The sequence below is a fragment of the Schistocerca cancellata genome, chromosome 2, assembly GCF_023864275.1.
Source record: "Schistocerca cancellata isolate TAMUIC-IGC-003103 chromosome 2, iqSchCanc2.1, whole genome shotgun sequence".
NCBI classification, from domain to species: Eukaryota; Metazoa; Arthropoda; class Insecta; order Orthoptera; family Acrididae; genus Schistocerca; species Schistocerca cancellata.
The window spans coordinates 447245604-447267513 of record NC_064627.1 but is presented as its reverse complement, the minus strand read 5'-3'; the positions used below and the strand labels follow the sequence as shown (position 1 = coordinate 447267513).

Here is a 21910-nt window from a genome sequence, read left to right as displayed (position 1 = left end):
TTGGGTATTGGTAGAATGAGGTGCTTTAACTGATCCTCTTCTCCTTCCCGCATCTTTCTGCTTCAGTGCGTTTTTAGCTGCGTACATTGCTGTTAGGATACAGTTCTTCAAAACAGCCCTGCTTTCCGCCCCTGTCCTCCTCCTCCTCCTTCTTGTTTAGTGCACAACGTGCAGCATTCATAACACGCTCAAAATTCATCATTCCTACACCCAATTTACTTTTTTCTTGCATGGTTTCATCAACTGCAAATGCTGCGATGCGTTGACCTATACCAATATCCTTTCTTCTCTGTATCACCTTAGCGTTATCAGCTAAAATGTGACGACTTCATAGATCTTTATTTGCAGCATATGCAGTGTTGTGTTCCATAAATACATCATCGAGCAGATTAACCCCCTTATCACCTCATGCCAAGCGTTTCTGAAGCTTTGCCCCGGGTCCACAGTAGTTATACCCAGGGATATGTATTTCCACTAGCAATTCTTGTGTAGCAGGAAAACCAAGCCATTTGACTAGTGCTTTATTTCCACGACGTGTTATGACTCTCTCCACGAGAAACATCTGGTTCTGAGCTTTTCTGCAACTCCTCAGCGTAGAAGCAGCCTGCAATTTCTTCACCTTTACTATCCTTCAATATATAAGTTGTAGGATTCGTTCTTTGCCTTTTTGAAACTTGTAATATCTCAGTTGACCAGTTCGGTAGATATGATTTTTCAAATGCAGTCTTTTGTTTTGAGATATGCAGCAAATCACCTACATTAAATTTATGTCTGCGTGGATCCAGCATTTTAATGCAACAGTACACCTTATCCATGAGTCCATTATCACAAACATCGATTGGTTTCATTTTTATTGTGGTATGTTTGATTCTATTATACTGAACAATTATTTCTGGGAGGATATCCGTCCATTTGTACGAGATGCGAAGGTTAAAACACATCCACATTCGACCTTTTATTGTTCTGTTCAGACGTGCCACGATACTTGCCTTCAGGTCAGTGCATGTTGAGTAGTGATGTAATCCGTACCACTGCATCATGAGATAACTATTGTAGAACTCTCCACTGTGGTCAGCTAAAATGTGACGACTTCATAGATCTTTATTTGCAGCATATGCAGTGTTGTGTTCCATAAATACATCATCGAGCAGATTAACCCCCTTATCACCTCATGCCAAGCGTTTCTGAAGCTTTGCCCCGGGTCCACATCTGCGACGTTTCTACCCGTTTTCGTTTTGACAGGTAATGCCCAGGCAGATTTGGAGTATGTACCAATAACCATTAAAATATATCTGAATCCATTATTGTGACATGAATAGTCCCTCGTATCAGCTTGCCACAATTCATCCAAACCTTTATTTATAACATGCCTATGAGTATATGTTTTGCGATCTGGTTTGTGCAATTCTCGAACTACTGTCTCCATACTTATTCGATGATACCTCTCTATCCAAGCTCAGAGATTATTGAAACAACCTCATTCCACTGAACTGTATTACCTGCAGCAGCTGATGCCATGAGCAGCCGTAGTTGATCTATTGTTCGTTGGGATCGTCATAATATATATACTTAGGGATTCAATTGTTCACTGCTTTATGCTCAATGTCAATACCATCACTGCTGCTGCTGCTTTCACCTTCAAGTATTGGTTTTATATTTCTTGTTGCTCAGGCTCTTCGTGATCTTACATACACCAGTCATGAGCAGTATTTTACGGTACATCTCCCTATCACTAACTTGAATAATTTATAGGTTTTTTGATACACCTTGGAGAAATAAGATACATTATGCCAGGTGTTCTCTGAAACCACCTATCACCAATCTGTATTGTGTCATCAGTTACAGTTATAGGATGCATACCCAACATGTACGGTCTTTCCCTGCTAACACCGAATGTTCTATCTGACTGGGGGTGTGATGGATAATGAATTCATCAATGGCAACAGACTCGTTATCGTGTGTTGGAGATTCAGTAACCAGCTTAAAGGTCTCTCTTAGTGTTTGCTGTCCATCCATATGCCCTAACCTCAGCAACTGTAATTTCTCACGAACTGCTTTCCTTGCTTTAATCACTTCCTGCTTCGTCGACAACTTGGTGTATACTAATCGAACATCTCCGCAGTGTGAGGTTTTATGTATCCGGTCATTTTCTTCTTCCTCGTACTATGTACCTGCTCCCCCTTCTCAACAAGGAACTCTACATCTACTTTCCCCCCAATAGCCTCAACCTTTTCAATGAAGTCGGCTACTTTCTTACCGACTTCATTAAATAGGTCATTTAACGCATTTACCATTCTCAAAAGAGTCTGGTAATGCATCTCTAGTTCCCTGTACATACCTCCAACTTCATGCACAATAGCCTGAATTTTCGCATCCATGCACAGGCGAATTTTCTGTCTGGGTACACACATTCTCTCGGGTTGAGAGCTAGACATACAAGCGAATTTGACCATGGTTCAGTGTATACTGATGTACTAACCTTTCTTACCGTGCTATATGTGTGCAGAAACTCTAGTTTCGCATGTACCTACCATGACTCAGTTTTCTACCCATACTGTGCATGATTCCAGCAATCAACACCTATTTTTAACATCATCAAATATGAAGACAGTGTTTGGCTTTGCTTTTTCAAGTGGAAGGATAACACTGCTTTCACTGAATGTCATGTATGTAACACCATCTACACCATGCATAATCTCCTGCAATAGCTGGTACTTGGGTTGAAACAGTGTTTTTGAGAATACACAAACATGTTCAAATCAGACTCCATCTACATGTCTTCCCACAATCGGATGGACCTACAGTAATTGCTCGTATATTATCAGGAAGGAGAACTCCGTTTTTACCAGGTCTTCTTTTGCATCTACACAGGACCAGTCACCGACAACAAAGTCCTTGTGATGAGGGTGTTTCACCCACCCTGTCATAATACTAACTACGCCAGGTATCAACAAGTAGTTGGAAAAGCTAATAATAGTATGTGTAGCCACTATAGTTCCACCACTTAACCAAGTGAGCTATATTGACTACACAGAGGAAATATCTGTATGTTTTACCCACAAAGAGTAACTTGATCAATCATTTCAGTAACTTGTATAGCACTGAAATTAAACTAATAATTGTAGTACTTTGACTATAATGAGAGATATGAAATAAAACACAAACACGGTTTGAGATTATATATACATAAATTATTTATTTATTTAAATATCATACATGGGGTGTAGTATTTCAGGAATATCATTACGATCTATATGTATCTTGTTCTTTGCACCTGTACAGTATTTACCAAATAAAGATTTTTGACATGCAATAAATTCAATGCGTATCTCCCTCCAGCCAACAGATGCCTCACAGTACTCAGGTTTTTCACACACACATTTAACCTGTTTCTTTAGTTTCAGCATTCATGCGCGAAAAAGGTGCTGCTTACCATCATCAACATGTGCACTATGCACATATGGGGAGTTTACAACATCAAATTATGCAGTCTATGCTAGGCAACCATCGGTTCAGTCTGTCCAATGCAAGACGTATAGCACTGTCCAGATCATATAACTTCATAACTGTGGCTTGCCTTAGATAAACACAGTTGTCACCCGATTTCACACATAATGCACAGTCATCATACACTGTTGTAATAGGAAGTGTCACACCAGTAAGACTAATGTCTGTGGGAGAATGAGTTGGATAATATTCCGTAGTCATTTGATGACTGATGTAGTTCTATGTACCACATATTTCATCCCAGCTGAACTCGGAAATTGGAACTAACACATTTGGATCCATTTTCAATCTCCATTCCAGCAAGCAACCCCCAGACATGATGCATAGGTGCACTCGATGCCTTCTCATCCACAGTATCTGCATTCTGTGGTTGCACTATCACAGGGATGTTCTGCTGGGATGGGTCATATGTTGGTGACCAAGACTGACCTCCAGCTTTTTGTTTAACACCACCAGTGACAGCATTCGATGTGTTGGGGGCAGATTGCGTGTCATCACACAAATCGATGCGTGTGACGGACAATAGCAACTCCTTGTCCTGCTCCATCAAGTGGGTCCTGCTCCATCAAGTGGGCTATGTGCACTACCGTATCCCACAAGGCCGCTACTGGTTCAGACACACTGGAGGCTGTTGCTGCAGGTCTCAACAAGATGGTAGCCGAGGTTGCTACAGGTCTGGAGGTACAGCAGAGCTTGGCATGTTGGCACTCGACCCTGTTTAACAAAGACGAGGAAGCAGTAGACATGGACCAAGATGCGAAAACATTGAATAATAATAGTAATAATAATACAAGGCTAACCAGGGGGAAAGATGTGTTATGGGATACTTACTTTTCCATTTAATCCTGTTATGCATCACTGTGTTGGAGTGCAACTGCTGTTGACGCTTCATGCTGCTTCTTCTGCTGACTAGCTGGACAAGACTGAGGTCCCATAGCTGCTGAGCCTCACCTATAATGAGGTCACCGGATACTACCATCCTACTAGCTGAAGTTGAGCACATGACTTGGTTAAGGGTTCCTGCCATTTCCTCCACTCCAGAATGTCATCTTGGATTATGTCACAGAACCGACAACAGTGTGCTCTGGTGGTGGTACTTTGTACTAGACCCGGACCTTGTGGTGAACACACTGTTTGCCACAGTCTTGGATAACGGTACTTGCGTCATCAGCTGACGTCATGGCCACCATCTTTGATTACATCATGGAGCGAACGACAGTGCCTTCTGGTGGTGGTACTGTGTACTAGGTCAGTTGGGCTCTGGACCTCATGGCGAATACACTGGATGGCGGTAGTTTGTGAAATTGTTTAAATGAAGACTGGTGCACGATTTTGACACTTGACGATTAGAAAGCATGTTTGCAGTCTTTTAGAGGTTTGCATGTCTGAAGGCTGTGTGGTGTGACTCCCCCCCCCCCCCCCCCAAGCATGTCAGAGCATGTGTTTTGTATCAGTGTAATAAATATACTCCATCCCTAAATAAATTGTTCCAAACTAAATGAAGTACACTCCGTCTCTCCAGGAGCCCAGCACAGACTGAGTCCATTACCTGGAAATTCCTAGGAAGAGGTGGCGGTCAGATGGCTTAGGTTAGCGGAGGTAGCCAAAGTGACTTTGTTGCGTTAGTAGAGGTGTGTTGCATTGTCCTGTTGGAATTTTGAACTTCCTGCCATTTTCTGGGGGAGGTTAGGTTAGGTTAGAGGAGGTAGCCCAATTGACCTCCTTCCCACCAAAACCCGCCATCTTAAATGACGTCATGGCCAGCATCCTGGATACATCTGGCAACAATGGAAAGTGGGGTGGCACGGCCTAGCCCCACTATTGAGATTGCAGCGCCTGGGTGGCTTCACGGATTGTTTTACTGATCGACTCTTAATCAACGTAGCAGATAATTACAGTACTGAAATGTATTTCTTGGATTCGGGTCAGGAAGGAGCTAAGAGATTACCAGATGACTGACTGTAAAATGAACATCCCAGTTTTAAGGCATTGTAGCATTTACTGTGTTCAACTTACAATTGTAAATAAAACACCAAATGAAAGATCAACTCAGTTTTGTTTGTATACCTGTGCGCAATGGGAACAGTATAAAGTGAGACTGAAAAACCTGTTGAACGAATGTGTCTTTCACACTTAGCCCCAAGAAATATCCCCGCAGAAAGTTTATGGGCCTTTCTTTTTTCGGTGAATCAACTGTAACTGATGTTTCTTATCTTGATGTGTTACAGCTGCGGCTGGTGCCACAAAGGCAAGAAACTGAACAATACATCTTTATTTGGGAGCAAAATGGTGCACTGCCTTACTGGCATAAATTGGTACACGATTGGTTGCATGACATTGTATCCGACCGGTGGATTGGGCGCAACTGGCCAGTTGACACAGGATTTTATGCATGAGCTCCACATTCACACGCAATCATGTGTATGAGCCTCCAATATCAGCCGAGCTATCCAAGTTTAGAAACAGTGTTATTGCAACCGTTACTCCTGACACATTGATCAAGGTTTCGGAACTTGCCTATTGAGTCTGTGTGTTCACACTGAATAATTGTAATAAAAACTTTGTGAATTTCAGTTTATACTACAATATTCTAAAAAAAGGGGGCGGGGAGTTGTCAGTGATAATCTTAAGGTCAACAAATGTTTTAAGGCTGTGTGATTGATGAGTCTTATTATGTATACTATGTGATCAAAAGTATCCAGACACCTGGCTGAGAATAACTTACGAGTTTGTGGTGCCCTCCATCGGTAATCTTGAATTCAATAATAGCCTTGATAACAGCTTCCACTCTCGCAGGCATACATTCAGTCAGGTGCTGGAAGGTTTCTTGGGAAATGACAGCCCATTCTTCATGGAATGCTGCACTGAGGAGAGGTATCGATATCGCACGAAGTTGGCGTTCCAAAACATCTGAAAGGTGTTCTATAGGATTCTGGTCAGGACTCCTTGCAGGCCAGTCCATTACAGGGATGTTATTGTCGTGTAACCACTCTGCCACAAGCCGTTCATTATGAACAGGTGCTCGATCGTGTTGAAAGATAAAATCGCCATCCCCAAATTGCAGTGGGAAGCAAGAAGGGCGTTAAAACATCAGTGTAGGCCTGCACTGCCATAGTCCCACGCAAAACAAGGGGTGCAAGCCCCCTTCATGAAAAACACGACCATGCCTCCGAATTTTGTTGCTGGTGCTACAAGAGGTGTCGTTTGGCGTTTACCAGCATGATGCGTGGCTTAGGAGCTGCCGCTTGACCATGAAATCCAAGTTCTCTCACCTCCTGCCTGTCACAGCACTTGCAGATGCAGTTAGGAATTTTTGTGTGACTGTCTGGATAGATGTCTGCCTATTACACATTACGACCATCTTCAACTGTCGGCGGTTTCTGTCACTCAACAGATTAGGGCGGCCTGTATGCTTTTGCGCTGTGTGTCTCTTCACTATCACATCAGAAACAGTGGACCTAGGAATGTTTAGGAGTATGGAAATCTCGCTTACAGATGTATGACAAAGGGACACTCAATCACAAGACCACATTTGAAGTCCGTGAGATCAGCAGAGCACCCATTTCTCGACTCTCATGATGTCTAATGACTACTGAGGTCGCTGATAATGAGTACCTGGCAGTAGGTGGCAGCACAATGCACCTAATATGAAAAACGTATGTTTTGGGGGTGTACAGATACTTTTGATCACATAGTGTAGCTGTTCCTAAATGGACATATGTCACACTTCCTATGTATCATTTTTAAACCATCATTAACGGATGAAGAGGTACTTTTATCAAATGATTAAATTGTAAACAATTTTGCTCAATGTTATGTAGCTTCACTTGAATGCTGCATGTTTCACACAAAGGAGTAGCAGACCTATTCAATTTATGAACAAAATGTTCTCTTAATATCCATGAACCTATGTATCATTTTTAAACCATCATTAACGGATGAAGAGGTACTTTTATCAAATGATTAAATTGTAAACAATTTTGCTCAATGTTATGTAGCTTCACTTGAATGCTGCATGTTTCACACAAAGGAGTAGCAGACCTAATCAATTTATGAACAAAATGTTCTCTTAATATCCATGAACCTATGTATCATTTTTAAACCATCATTAACGGATGAAGAGGTACTTTTATCAAATGATTAAATTGTAAACAATTTTGCTCAATGTTATGTAGCTTCACTTGAATGCTGCATGTTTCACACAAAGGAGTAGCAGACCTATTCAATTAGAGGTAGGTCAACTATGCACATAACACAGCACAGTTAATTTAGTATGCAGCTTTCTTAGTGAATTTTGGCATGTTGCCTAGATACTGAGTATTGCACAATTATCATCTTACTAAGGGCACTTATCTGAAATAAAATGCCTGCTGGCACTGTCACAGAAAAGACCCCTAACAGTTTACACCAAGAATTTAATATTTATTTGCTTTTACACTGACTAACAAGAAGGAATATTTACTTTGGTCACCAAAATTATATAAGGATTACTTCTAATGAAAGGCTCGATTAATTTTAACTTCATTATAGATTTTAAACTTTATGGTCTCCTCCTCCTACATATGTGATATGATCCTACTTTTTTGCATAACCCACAGCAATAAGAAACTTAATTTTAAAATTACTTGTACTTGTTTAATTTGTGGCACTCACAATCTGTGGGAAATAGCCCCTTCTAAAATAATCCTTTTTATCCATGAATACATCTCCATGACCCCCCTCCCACACCAATGCCCACCGGATGGCGTGTTACAGTTTCGTAAGACAACCACCTCACTACTGCATTCACTGTGCTGCCTTACCATACTACCTGTTTCCGAGGCCCGACATTTACTGGCAAAAGCGAATGTGACAAACACCCATTATCTCACTCTGCCCACAAAATTATTAAATCTTAATAATGTGTGTCGGTGCACTTTAAACTCTGTATCTCCACTCCTACAGAAGGGGGAAGGACTGTGCAGGTGGCCATCTGCTTTAAGATGTTCGGTAATATTTTATTGTGAACTTTGGGATGGTAATTTTTCCTCAGCCGCCGTCTTAGCCGAGGGACTTCTTTGACAGCTTATGTTCCATAACTGACATTTACAGTTTTTTAATTTTTTTAATGACTACCTCCACTCAAGAATACCTATGTGGCACAGGAAGAGTTGTTACACACGAAGCTCTTTATTCTATATTTTAAAACATTTCTGCTATCCGTCAGATTGGGAAAATTGTGAAAGAGTGTGTACCTGTCAATACAATTAAAAAATTTTGCTCTCTCATATAAAATACAACCTTCCACACTCATAAAATGAGTACTGGCAAAGGTTTCATCGAACTACCTTCACAATTCCTTATTATTCCAACTTTGTATAGCATGCGGGAAAAATGAACACCTATTATACCTTTCCGTACAAGCTCTGATCTCCCTTATTTTATCATGGTGATCATTCTCCCATTTGGAGGAGAAAGTCGGTGATTGGAATTTCGACAGAAGATCCCTCTGCAAAGAGAAACACCATTGTTTTAATGATGTCCAGCCCAAATCCTGTATCATTTCTGTGACACACACTCCCCTATTTTGTGATAATACAAAATGAGCTGCCATTCTTTGAACTTTTTCAATGAACACTGTCAATCCTATCTGGTAAGGATTCCACACCGCACAGCAGTATTCTAAAAGAGGATGGACAACTGTAGTGTAGGCAATCATCTTACTACATCTATTACATTTTCTAAGCGTCCTGCACGTAAAATGCAGGCTTCGGTTGGCCTTCCACGCAACATTTTTTGTGTTTCCTTCCAATTTATGCTGTTCGTAATTGTAATTCCTAGATATTTAGTTGAATTTACGGTCTTTAGATATAACTGATTTATCGTGTAACCGAAGTTTCACAGATTCCTTTTAGCACTCACGTGGATAACATCACACTTTTTGTTATTTAAGGTCAATTGCCACTTTTCACAGCATACAGATATCTTTTCTAAATCTGTTTCGCAATTTGTTTTGATCTTCTGATGACTTTACTAGTTGATAAACTACAGTGTCACCTGCAAACAATCTAAGACGGCTGCTCAGATTGTCTCTCAAATCGTTTATATACATAAGAACAAGCAAAGGGCCTATAACACTACTTTGGGAACGTCAGAAATCAATTGTGTTTTACTCAATGACTTTCCGCCAGTTGCCATGAACTGTGGTCTCCCTGACAGGAAATCACGAATCCTATCACATAGCTGCATTGATGCTCCATAAGCATGCAATATCACTACAAGCCGCTTGTGTGGTATAGTGTCAAAAGCCTTCCGGAAATCCAGAAATACGGAATCAATCTGAAATCCCTTGTCAATACCACTCAACATTTCATGCAAGTAAAGAGCTAGTTGTGTTTCACAAGAAATGTTTTCGAGATCCATGTTGACTGTGTGTCCGTAGACTTTTCTTCGAGGTAATTCATAATGTTAGAACACAATGTAAGTTCCAAAATCCTGCTGCATATTGCCGTTAATGGTATGGGCATGTAATTTAGTGGATTCCTCCTAGTACCTTTCTTGAATATTGGTGTGAGCTGTACAACTTTCCAGTCTTCGGGTATCTATCTTTCATTGAGCGAACAGCTGTACACGATTGTTAAATATGGAGCTATTCCATCAGAATACTCTGAAAGGAACCTAACTGGTATACAGTCTGGACCAGAAGACATGCTTTTATCAAGTGATTAAGTTTACTACTCCAAGCAAATTTTACTTCTATGTTACTCATGTTGACAGCTGTTCTCGATTCAAATTCTGGATAATTTACGTCGTCATCTTTTGTGACGGCATTTCGGAAGGCTGTGTTTAGTAACTCTGCTTGGCAGCACTGTCTTCGATAACATCTCCATTGCAATCGTGCAGAGAATGCATTGATTGTGTCTTGCCACTAGCATACTTCACACAAAACCAGAACCTCTTTGGATTTTCTGCCAGGTTTCGAGACAGAGTTTTGTTGTGGAAACTATTATAAGCATCTTGCATTTAACTGCATGCTAAATTTCGAGCTCCTGTAAATGATCGCCAATCTTTTGAGATCTTGCGTCTGTAAAATAATTTGGAGGTAAAGCCGAATTTAAACAAAGAGATCCATCCCATGAAGAAAAAAATTTAGAAGAATATGGAATTAAGAGTAACATGAAGAAAACAAAAAGCATGGTAATTGGGGGCGGGGGGGGGGGGGGGGGGGGGGGGGAGAAAACACCATATGAAAATATGGTGAAGGGAAATAGGGCAAGTGAATAACTTCAGTAACTAGGGATGTGTGATAATGGATGATATGCATCGCTCAACAGAAATTAGGGAAAGAACTGCAATGGCAAAAGGAATCAGAAATTACTTTGCAGACCACTAAACTAAGATCTGAGGAAAAGACTTGCCAAGTGTTACGTCTGGAGTGTTGCAGTGTATGGTGCGGAGACCTGGACATTGAGGAAGGAAGATGTAAGAATATTGGAGGCACTGGAAGTTTGGATATGAGAAGAATGGAAAAAGTGAAATGGGAAGACCAAGTAAGAAACGAAGAAATATTAAGAAGAATTGGAGAAGAAAGAAACATGCTGAAATCATTAGAAAGTGAAAACATAACTGGATTGGACATTGTTTGAGAAGGGACTGTTTATTGAAGGAAGGAATAGAAGGAATGGTGGAGAGAAAAAGGGGAAGAGGAAAAAGAAGATATCAAATGCTGGACAATATACAAAGAGACGAATAGTCAGAAATGAAAAGACTGGCTATGGGCAGACAAAAGTGGAAGAGGCTTAACCCATGACAAGACCTGCCTTAAGGCAAAATAACCACCACCACCACCACCACCACCAAATTTGTCAAGTTTCTTTTGTTGTTTCCGCAACAGTGATCTGACCCGTTTTGTCTACCAAAGAGGCTCACCTCCATCGTTCGTTAATTTATTTGGTATAAATCTCTCGATTGCCACTGATACTATTTCTTTGAATTCAACCCAAATCTGGTATACACTTATATTGTTAATTTGGAAGAAGTGGAGATTGTCTCTAAGGGAGGTGTTAAGTGAATTTTTATCTGCTTTTCTGAATAGGTATATTTTTCATTTATTTTTGTAGGATTCGGGGGTTGCGATATTCAATATCACTATAAGACAACCTTGTGTTAACTAATCCCTGGCTCCGTTTAGATGCTTGTTATTAACTCAGGATTATTTCTTGCTAAGAAGTCAACCGTGTTTTCACAACCGTTTACTATTCTCGTGGGCTCATGAACTAACTGCGCGAAATAATTTTCAGCGAATGCATTTAGCACGATGTTGGGTGATGTTTTATGCGTACCTCCAAAATTAAACACACATTTTTGCCAACATATCGGGAGTAAATTAAAGGCACCACCAAATGTGACTGTATGAGTCAGGTACGTGTTTGAAATCAAACTCAAGTTTCCTTTGAACCTTTCAGCAATTATATCATCTGAAATGGGAGGTCGGTAAAAGGATCCAATTATTATTTTATTCCAGCTGCCAACAATGACCTCTGCCAATATTAACTCACAGGGACTATCTACTTCAATTTCACGACAAGATAAACTACTTCTACTAACAACAAATAAGTCACTCCCAACTGTGTCAGCCTATCGTTTCGGAACACCGTTAGGTTCTTTGCAAAAATTTCGGCTGAGCTTATCCCCGGCTTTAACCAGCTTTCAGTGCCTTTAAAGATTTGGGTATCAGAGTTTCCTATTAGCACTTGCAGCTCTGGTACTTTCTCAACACAGTTGCAACAATTTATAAGTGTTATACTGATGGTTCCTGTAACATTCTTACTTTCTTTCTGCACCATTGTGACTGAAGCCCTTTTTGTATTTTACCCGAGACCCTCTAACCTAAAAAACCGTCCAGTCCATGCTACACAGCGTAGTGGACTCCTGACCTATTCAGTGGAATCTGAAACCCAACCACCCTATTTCGCAAGTCAAGGAATCTTGCAGCCTACATGGTCGCAGAACCGTCTGAGCCTCTGATTCAGACCCTCCACTCGGCTCTGTACCTGAGGTCCACAATCATTCCTGCATCATTGCCTATGCTGCAAATGGTCACCTCGGCTTTCATCTCACAAGCATAACTGGCAACCTTTACCAGTTCTGTTAGCTGCTTGAAACCTAAGATAATCTCTTCCATTGCAAAGTGACACACATCATTGGTACCAACGTGAGCCACCACCTGCAGCTGACTGCACCCTGTGCTCATTATGGCATCCAGAAGGACCCATTCCATTTCTGGAATGACTCTACCTGTATTTCTTTAACTTCGTGGCAGCCATGTCGCTAAGAGGCCCCATAACATGCCAAACGTTGGAGCTCCCAACTATCAATAATACCACCCTCTGTGATTGCCCAAATCTTGCTGGCTGAGAGGTTTCCTCTGAAACAGGACAGGTGACAGCACTCTGGCTGAGTGACAGTGTCAGCCACACACAACACCTGGAACCTGTTTGTCAGACTAACTGGGGCGGCCTTACGTGCAGCACCCTGGGAAGTCTCAACCGTGGGTGAGGGGTCAACCTCAGTGCTAGCAGTAAATGGCTGGCCACCGTTGAGGACCAACTGGAGGACTCTGATGTGCTGGACGACTGTTGGATCCCCACAGCCGGCCCACAACAGTGGCACGCATCCACTGCAGCTTCAAGCTGTGTAACCAAAGCCATCACAGCCTGGAGCTGAGAGTGAAATGACACCAACTCAGCTCGCATCCACACACAACAATCACAGTCCCTATCCATACTAAAGACTGTGGAAAACCGTACTTCCCAGATAAATTGACTATAGACTCGTGCTGCCAGACTCTACTGTAGATGCTGACGAAAATGCAGAAACTGTGTCTAATAAATTACATTAATATTCAGAGATTGAAAAACTTAACTACCGAAGCACTCAGGTGAAACTAAATAATTCACCTCTGATTAGAAACTGGCAATACGTAATATTTCAAGATACTTGAAAATGACTGATCATGCCCATTGTATATTGGTTTTGGGTCAATACTCCAAGGCAAATATGAGGTTGTACTTTATTTTTTGGACATCCAATATCCCCCACTAAACGATTTCCTCTTCACTGTGAGGAATGTTAATTAAGCATAAACTCTCTTCTAATTACACCAATCAAATAGTCCTAGTGAGTTTGGTGTTGCAAATAAATATAATGCATGAATGTTATTCACAAAGCTGCCACAGCCCGTTTATGCCTCAGTCTATTGACCCATTAAGCAAGAGTGAGTCTGTTGCCCTCTGTGACGTCAGAATTGCGTTCACATCCTTGAGTGTAACAAGGCATGCTTTATGACATTTACTGATAAGTTGCTGAGAATCTCGAGATTTGTACTCTCATTACCTCCTAGCAGCCTAGTCAGTATTTTGTAAATATTGTGATCCATCTCACGCAGCAAGTATGTTTCCTAAAGGTAGTGGCAGTAATTTCTATAGCTAATAAATGAAATTTGTCAGAAGACTGACAATTTCGAAAGTTCTGAAACCTGATGTCCGACTCGTGCAACACCATATTACAAGAATCTGAAGTGGCAACAGTTACACACAACCTCTTTTGTAACAGAAACTTGCATAATTTAGCCAGACAGCAGCGTCTGTGCTCTAAGTGTGTGTGATGTAGTCATGGTTCCACAGATCAACTGGATTTAAACACAGGGAGTGATGAGCCAGGACATAATTACAGCTTAACAACACATTTATTCATATGAGTGACGTGTTTATTGTGTGCACTATGCTGCTGCGTCTTTTGCAGGGCACATATGACACCTACTCTTGGCATCTTTCCTTCCTTCGTAATTTACATATCAACTTTTAAGGGTTTGCTTGCACATTTGCTACCTTTTTCAACAGCACTAATTCCTTTTCCTTTCTCACTGTTAATAAACTTAGTGATGTTAAACAGCAAGCCACTGCAGCTCATCCACAACAGCATTTAGTGCAATCACTTTCCACACTTGCACTGCCAGGTAAAAAGTGCACTGCTTTCAACTGGAACATAGCTGTACCTGCTCACATGACCAAGTTAGTTCTATCTACAATGTGCTTTGTGAAGTTACACACTAATGAGCCAAAACATTATGAACACTGCTCACCATGGTGTTATGGGCACACAATGCATTACGCAATGCACAGATGAATGGGAAATCACTCTAGTGACAGCACAAGCTGAAAATGGGGAACCTAGTGACATACGCAACTTTCTCAGAAAATTGTTATGGCCCAGCACCTGAAATGGAAATGATGAAGCTGTGCATGTGCCACTGTCTTTAGTATCTATGGAAAGTAGTTTAAGGATGGTGAAACCACAAATAGCCAAGATGTATAAAATCCACACTTTCACAGAACATGGAGCTTTAGGGCTTGCCAACTATGTGAAAAGGGGCAGGTGGCGATTTGTGGCAGATCTGATGACAGAGTATAATGATAGAGCATGCGCAAGTGTTTCAGAGCACACCATTCAGCTAAAATTATTGAACATGGGGCTCCACAGCAGATATGTAAATACTCAAATGTTGATCAGATATGTAAATACTCAAATGTTGACAAAGTGGCATCAATTACAAATGCAGTGGACGTGAGATCACAGAGATTGGTCTGCGGATCAATCTAAACGTGCTGCCCTGATAGATGAATCACATTTGATATAGTCATTTATGGAAGTGCCTTACTCCCAATTTTGACAAATGAGTTCAGAACTGTAACAGATTCTATACACATAGGTACATCTTTTTACATGAAAACGGCTTTATTCCAGACATTCTAAATGTATTTTTGAGACTTCATTATAGCAATGTCATTTGTGAAAGAAATAATGCTCTTTCAATAGTGATCAACTGGGTGTGCCTCCAACCAAATACCTAATGCACTGTGTTAGGTTTTGCTTATTTCTCCACATGTGTTGGAAGATGTAAAATGACATCAAGCACTGAGTTTGGGGGGGGGGGGGGGGGGGGGGGGGGGAACTTAAGACACTAACAAAACATAACTGTACCATGCATATGAATTACTTCCTCAAGGAAAGGACCATATTTCACAGTTTGTGGACTTCTTATTTTTTTCAAAGAGATTGCAAAGCATAGCAACTTCAGTAAACTCAAACTATTTGTCTCATTCTGTTCTTAACACAATGGAAAGGCAGTCCTGTTACATTCCACATACTCACTAGAAGAATGTTTTCTTTTGTTCCTGAAACTCAAGATTTTGGAGTATGGGCAAAATGACTATCATTTTTTCATACACCAGGCTACATCAGTTTGTGTAGCATAATGATAAACTCATGTTAATGTCTTGGTCACGAAATTCCCATTATTTGAACCCGATCAAACATTTCTGAAATGCTACTGGGTGCCAGTCCCCTGCCCATAAACAACTGGTCCTTAACTTGGTGGGAATTATATGACCTGTGCATGGACACCTGGTGCCACATCCCTTCAGAAACCTACTAAGGACTTGTTGAATCTGCACAACTTAGCATTGTTACTGTATTGCATTCAAAAGGTAGGCCAACATGCTATTAAGCAGGTCGTCATGTTGTGGCTCATCAGAGTATATTAATTTACATTATTATGTAATGGTTTAGACAGTGGGGGGACTTATTAAATGCTTGCAATAAATATCTAATATTTTATAAATTAAGTTTTTGCATTCAGAATGTCCCATCTGCTCAGAAGAAAACATTTAACATTTTTTCTCAATTATTGTAAATCAGTGTCAAATAAAAGGTTAATGATAATTATTGACAACTTAACTTTGCCATTGATTTTGTGAGCATATCTGGGGACTAAATAAATAGTTTTCTATCTACAGGCCTACCAGTATCTCTTTTTTTATTTTTCTGCTAAACTTAACACAAACATTATCAATGAAACTATAGAAATATGTACAAATACAATGACACACATCAACAAACAGATATTTAATAAAAACATGCCTAAGTAAAAAATTGTAGATAATAACATCAAATAGCAAGAGCATATGACAAAGAGATCTTTAGAATCACACAATAATGAACTTCAACGTAAGGTGTGCTTCAGTATTTAAATCTAATAACAGAAAGGAAATCCACTGACCTCTGATGGCTTCGTTTACTCTGGGGCAAGTATAGCAGGAAAACTTAACATATAGCATCCAGGTATCTAATGTATACTAAGTTATTCAAATGAAAATGCATTGTAATACAAATGCTAAGTAACATACACAAGAAACAGGATTTCAATTTCATACCATGAAACTTTGGAAACTAGAGTCCCTTTAGAAGCTTTACCACAATCACAGAATAGTGCATCAATTTGTAAAGGTTCAGGAGTGACCATCACTTTTTTCTCTTATCACCCAACTATGGTAACGTACATTACGTTATGTATCCTGCTACACTGCACATGAAGTATGACAACCTTTCTAAAATATCAATAGTGTTGCCAAATTGATTTAGTCTCACACAAAGAAAAATAACAGCTACATTTGTATTCATCAACTTATGCACAAAGTACTCCTAACTGAAACAATGAATGTGCTAAAATTGGAAACTCCCACCGAGAGCCACGGTGGTGTTTTGAAATGTAAGAGAAACAGTGACAGCTTGACTGCTTTGAATTTACCTATGTTACATGACAGTGTATTCTGAATGAAGGTGGACTGTCTTCAAAAAGACAGGAACCCACATCAGATTGCAAACCTGGCATGAAATATTACTTGACAAAGTGAACCATAGACTCGAGCTCAGTAGGAACAAACTTGTTCATGTGACTGGGTACAGTTGCATTAAAGTTCAAAGTACCTCATAGTTCAAGCACGGAGAGTGATCACACGGAAAATGTCATATCAATGGTCTGCTATTAATGTCACTAATTTTACTAACAATAAGTAAGAGAAAGGTGCAGTAGTGATGACACATGCGTGCAATGTTCGACATGTAATGGTTATAAAAGTCAATTGTGCACAAATAGCAGATGGAGGGACACAATGCCAAGTGGAACTAGACACAGGTATCTGTCCCAAAGCAGAAGCAGCAAAATCCACAAAATAAATATTTCTCCGATATGGATAAATGAGCTACTAGCCAGCAGTTCCTATGATATTATTAACACAGAGAAAAAAACAACATTTGCAAAAATATCACAGCTTTAATCGCATGGAACTAGATGCCAGGCCAACAAGAAATTGTGAGAAAAACTATTCTGTCACATATTTGGTTTCAAGAGGTGTCGGAATGAAAGAGTTGTGTGTGAAAGAGGACGCACTTGCGAAAATGGCATACAACATTAGGTTCAAATAAAAAATGAAGCTACAGTTTTACAGCAGTCAGTGGTTTATTTACACAAAATATAGATTCATACACATTACACCTGTGAATAAAAGTTGGCAAACAGACTGTGTGTCTGATAGCACACTGCATCTGTGAAGTGAACTCGCATGAGCAGCATTTGTTCCCCATCAATTGCTTTGCATGCGGGTACAGAAGCATGTGTCCGACAGTTTCCTCACTCGTCAACATGCAGGAGCACACAGGCAAGGTGTGGGGGCAACACTCAAAGTGACCACTGCCATCCACCAAAGAAAATGTGGAGTATATACAGCTTCATCATGACATAGTGGCACAAATGGTCCTGGTGTGTGTTGAAATGGATTTAGAATTAGTATTTTTTATGTTTTCTAGAGAGAATGTGTATGCTGTATATCTGATATTCACAAGTTACTACCACAGCGACTTGATTACAATTTGCATAATGTAAACTGAAGAGATACTCTAATATTAAATGTTATTGATTTATACATGGAACTGCAAATTTGCATGTGCGAACAGCTGATGAAATAACATTCGCGTTCAGGTCTGCAGGTGAATCTGACACTTGATAATAACTGTCAACTTTGTTTATAATTAAAGTTTTTTTGTTAATCTAGCTACAAGGAAGGCTCTTGTGCATAAAGTGAGCAAATTAACTATTAGGATGTTTTACAGTTGCTGAGGCAGCAAATGCAAGGTTAGCAGCAAGGAAAGTTCATCGTGCATGCACACACTGCAAATTCACAGCTTATACGCAAGTTGAGTGCCAGCGTATGACATCTGTGTAACTGTGGACATTGGGTGAGGCAACACTAATCACCTTCAGCAACTTCCAACATGGTACGAGAAGTGCATTCGCGGCTCTCTCACACTGCAGTTATATTCAGACCACTCAGAAGGACCACGTGCCTGTAGGGCTCCAATGTGGAAGGAGTGTTGTCATATGTAAATGGAAGTCAATGTTTCACTGTTGTGCATGCAGGCAAATGATTCAAGTCTTGTTCTGTCTTTATTTACCAACATAACTAACAGCAAAGATTCAGATTGTATTATGGAAATTGAAAGAATTAATAATAAAAAAAGTAAAGACTATACAAGTCAAACTTTTTGGCTTTAAGAAGTGCCACTTCTGTTTATTATATTGACAAACTATTGTAAGAAAGTGGTTCCTCATTTAGTGCTGCCATACCATCTGTCCTAAATGCTATAGAACAGGTCTGGAATTTTGAAAGATGAAACAACAACAACAACAACAACAACAATAATAATAATACTGATACAGATGATTCTGGTGTTGATAAATGAATGTACTGTCACCCAGCCTGGTGCTAGCCACTTGATGCTATGCAATGAACCTGGGACCTCCACATCACTAGCCAAACATTGCTAACCACTAGACATCGCGATCAGGCTGCATTTGCTTATGTGACATTAGCTTTTCTGGACATTAGAAGACCAGAAAAGCCTACTTGAGGAGAGAGACTTATCAGTCAGTCAACATAATAGTCAGCGACTGATACAGCAGACACAGCTGAGAAAAGCAATCATGTCACTGGGGAAGGTAGTTTTACATATAAGGCCAGTAAAGAGCTGCTTGCAACGAAATGTAATATATATCATACATCCTGTTTATGTTCTTGTTCTAAATCTGCTTGTGATTTAGTGATGCATATAGAGGTGTAGTATGACAGCACTCAATTAGTAAGAGTACCGAAGTGTACACTATTGTTGCCTCCCCTCCCTGTCTTGTATGATAACATAAATGTCCTGCCAAGCTGGTAAGGCCTTCTGTTTTCTTTGCCACATAATATGTATTTCTATCTGCTAGTAAATTTTCTAAGTAGGCTAACAATCTCACTGACATACATTTAACATGTTAAAACATTTCCAACTGGAATGTCAGGATAACAATATGCCTCTCAATAGTTTTCTAACTTATAACTCAGAGACAGTTCCTAAAAATTTGCATAGTCTAATGTATTTTTTAATGCAAACATGTCTAAACAGATAGACATAACCTTTTTTTTTATAGTAGTAGGCAGCAGCTCACTGACACAAGTTATGTAAGTTAATTGAACCGTGAATCGACAAATAAATATCTGATGCAGTTGAATAAATTACATCCTGGTTTTCAATCTCATTTACAGTGAAATTATACTCCAAGACACTTTTACTGGAATCTCACAACTATTTCCACGGAACTCCAGAGTAATTGAAATTTATTTTTTGTGGCTGACAAGCAGCAACTTATTGTCTATCACTCACAGTGTCACTTCAGCAATTTTTTTTTTTAATATCGACTGAAAGTGTGAAGGCAAAAATTGGACAAATATTTTAAATAGAACCACCACCACCACCACCACCACCACGACGTCACTTTTACTTGATTAAAACGAGACTGAAAATAACTAAACTGGAAAACTACACAAATTTACACAAGTAGGTTCTGAAGTATAAATTATCATTACAAATATAAACTGTACTGTACACTTTTTTAATTTCTTTTACAGCAATGGTGACAATACGGAACAATTTTTTTTCCAAGTCTTACCTAAACCTTGTATTTCCTTTCCACACAAGGCAATACACTGCAACGCAGTTTATGCCATGTTGTTTCCAGTGAATATTAAGTTATTATGTAATATAAAGCATTGAAAATGCAATAAATAAATATAAATGCGTTATAGTCTTAGTGATTACAATTGTTATGCTTTATACACAAATAAACAGCTGTCACAAACACGGTGTGGAAGCTTAGTTCATATTCACTGTATATATGAGCACATTTGGTATTTATGATTCACACCAATTCAAGAAACTTGAGTTTGAAGTGGTTATGTTCATAAGTAAAATCAAGTTCTTTTCTACCTTCAACACACCCCTGCATCAATTACATTTCCCCTTATCATGGCATTTCACATAATTATAGCTATAAACACTGTTCAAAACATTCCTATACAAAGTAACATACAACTATAATACATATGATGGCACTTCCTTTGTTTGGAAGCCTCTGTCTTTCAATAACAGTGTTAGAAATCAGTCTTCAAGTCTTTCAGGAACACCAGTGTCTCATTCATGTTCAGACTTCTCCACTTCTCTATACTGAAAATATAAACAGAATCTCTACTGTAAACAAAGCATCTATATTTCAACTGATACAGTAAACAGAACAGCCAAGTGAGCAGTGGAAATTAATTACAATTATTGTCTATTAGCAACAGAGATAAAGGAGTTCACTTATATCTACCTACAAAGTTAATTTTTATTTTGCATTACACAAGGGGTTTATAAATGTGTCCCATAGTCCTAAAGGAGATAGTACTGGTCAAAAATAGTAAAAAAATTAAAATTGTTTGAACATACGTCCAGAACAAATACTTTGAGAGATATGGACCATTTTACTTGTATTGACAACGATCAGCAATCAGTTGTGTAGGCTGCCTTTCTGTTGATGTGCATTGCTCATTTCTTATTAGTCGTGTCATGCCTTCACACTTAGTCCTCCAGACTACACTGTTGTCAGACAAAGGACTCACAACTGCCCCTTACATCACCCGTCTCACATGTATCATTTTGAGATTCCTGACGGTACAAAAATAGTGAGTCCATTGAGAGCAGTCAACATAAACAATGAACTGAGTCCTATTACCAGAGAATGTTCATCTTACAGAAACGCAAGGACATGGTTTACTCACGACAGGGTACAACACATCTCTACATGTCCTAAAATAGTAACCAATACAAAGGTGTCATGAATTAGGGCTTGGTCAATGTGATCTAGTAGCATGTTTTCCTTGTTACTTGACCTTAATCTCTTACATTTTTGGATATGGTGATATTTAAATACATTGGTATATTCCATAAACACAAACTGTGTGCACATGTCAGGCCATGTGTCTCATGCATGTTACCTAACATGAGGGCAGCCAGGTTTGCTTGCGTGACTTTGTGATTCATTGAGGCAGGAGCTGAATAACATGCAAGAATGAGTGGCAACCACATTGAGAATCTCTTGTAGTGTGAACAGACAAGATATCTATTTAAGGAGAGCCTGGATCTTATTTCAATAACTATTTGTTTTGAGCTA

General features: G+C 39.6%; 1 protein-coding gene across 1 annotated transcript in view; it reads right to left on the bottom strand.

Annotated features, from left to right (window-relative positions):
- Positions 1–19820: 19820 nt before the first annotated feature.
- Positions 19821–21910, bottom strand: part of LOC126161936 (E3 SUMO-protein ligase RanBP2-like) — a 329323-nt gene continuing 327233 nt past the window's right edge. Inside the window, exon 33 of the mRNA XM_049918109.1 lies at positions 19821–20925. Coding sequence (XP_049774066.1) covers positions 20893–20925 — 33 coding nt within the window. The 3' untranslated portion in view covers positions 19821–20892. The remainder of the gene's footprint in view (positions 20926–21910) is intronic.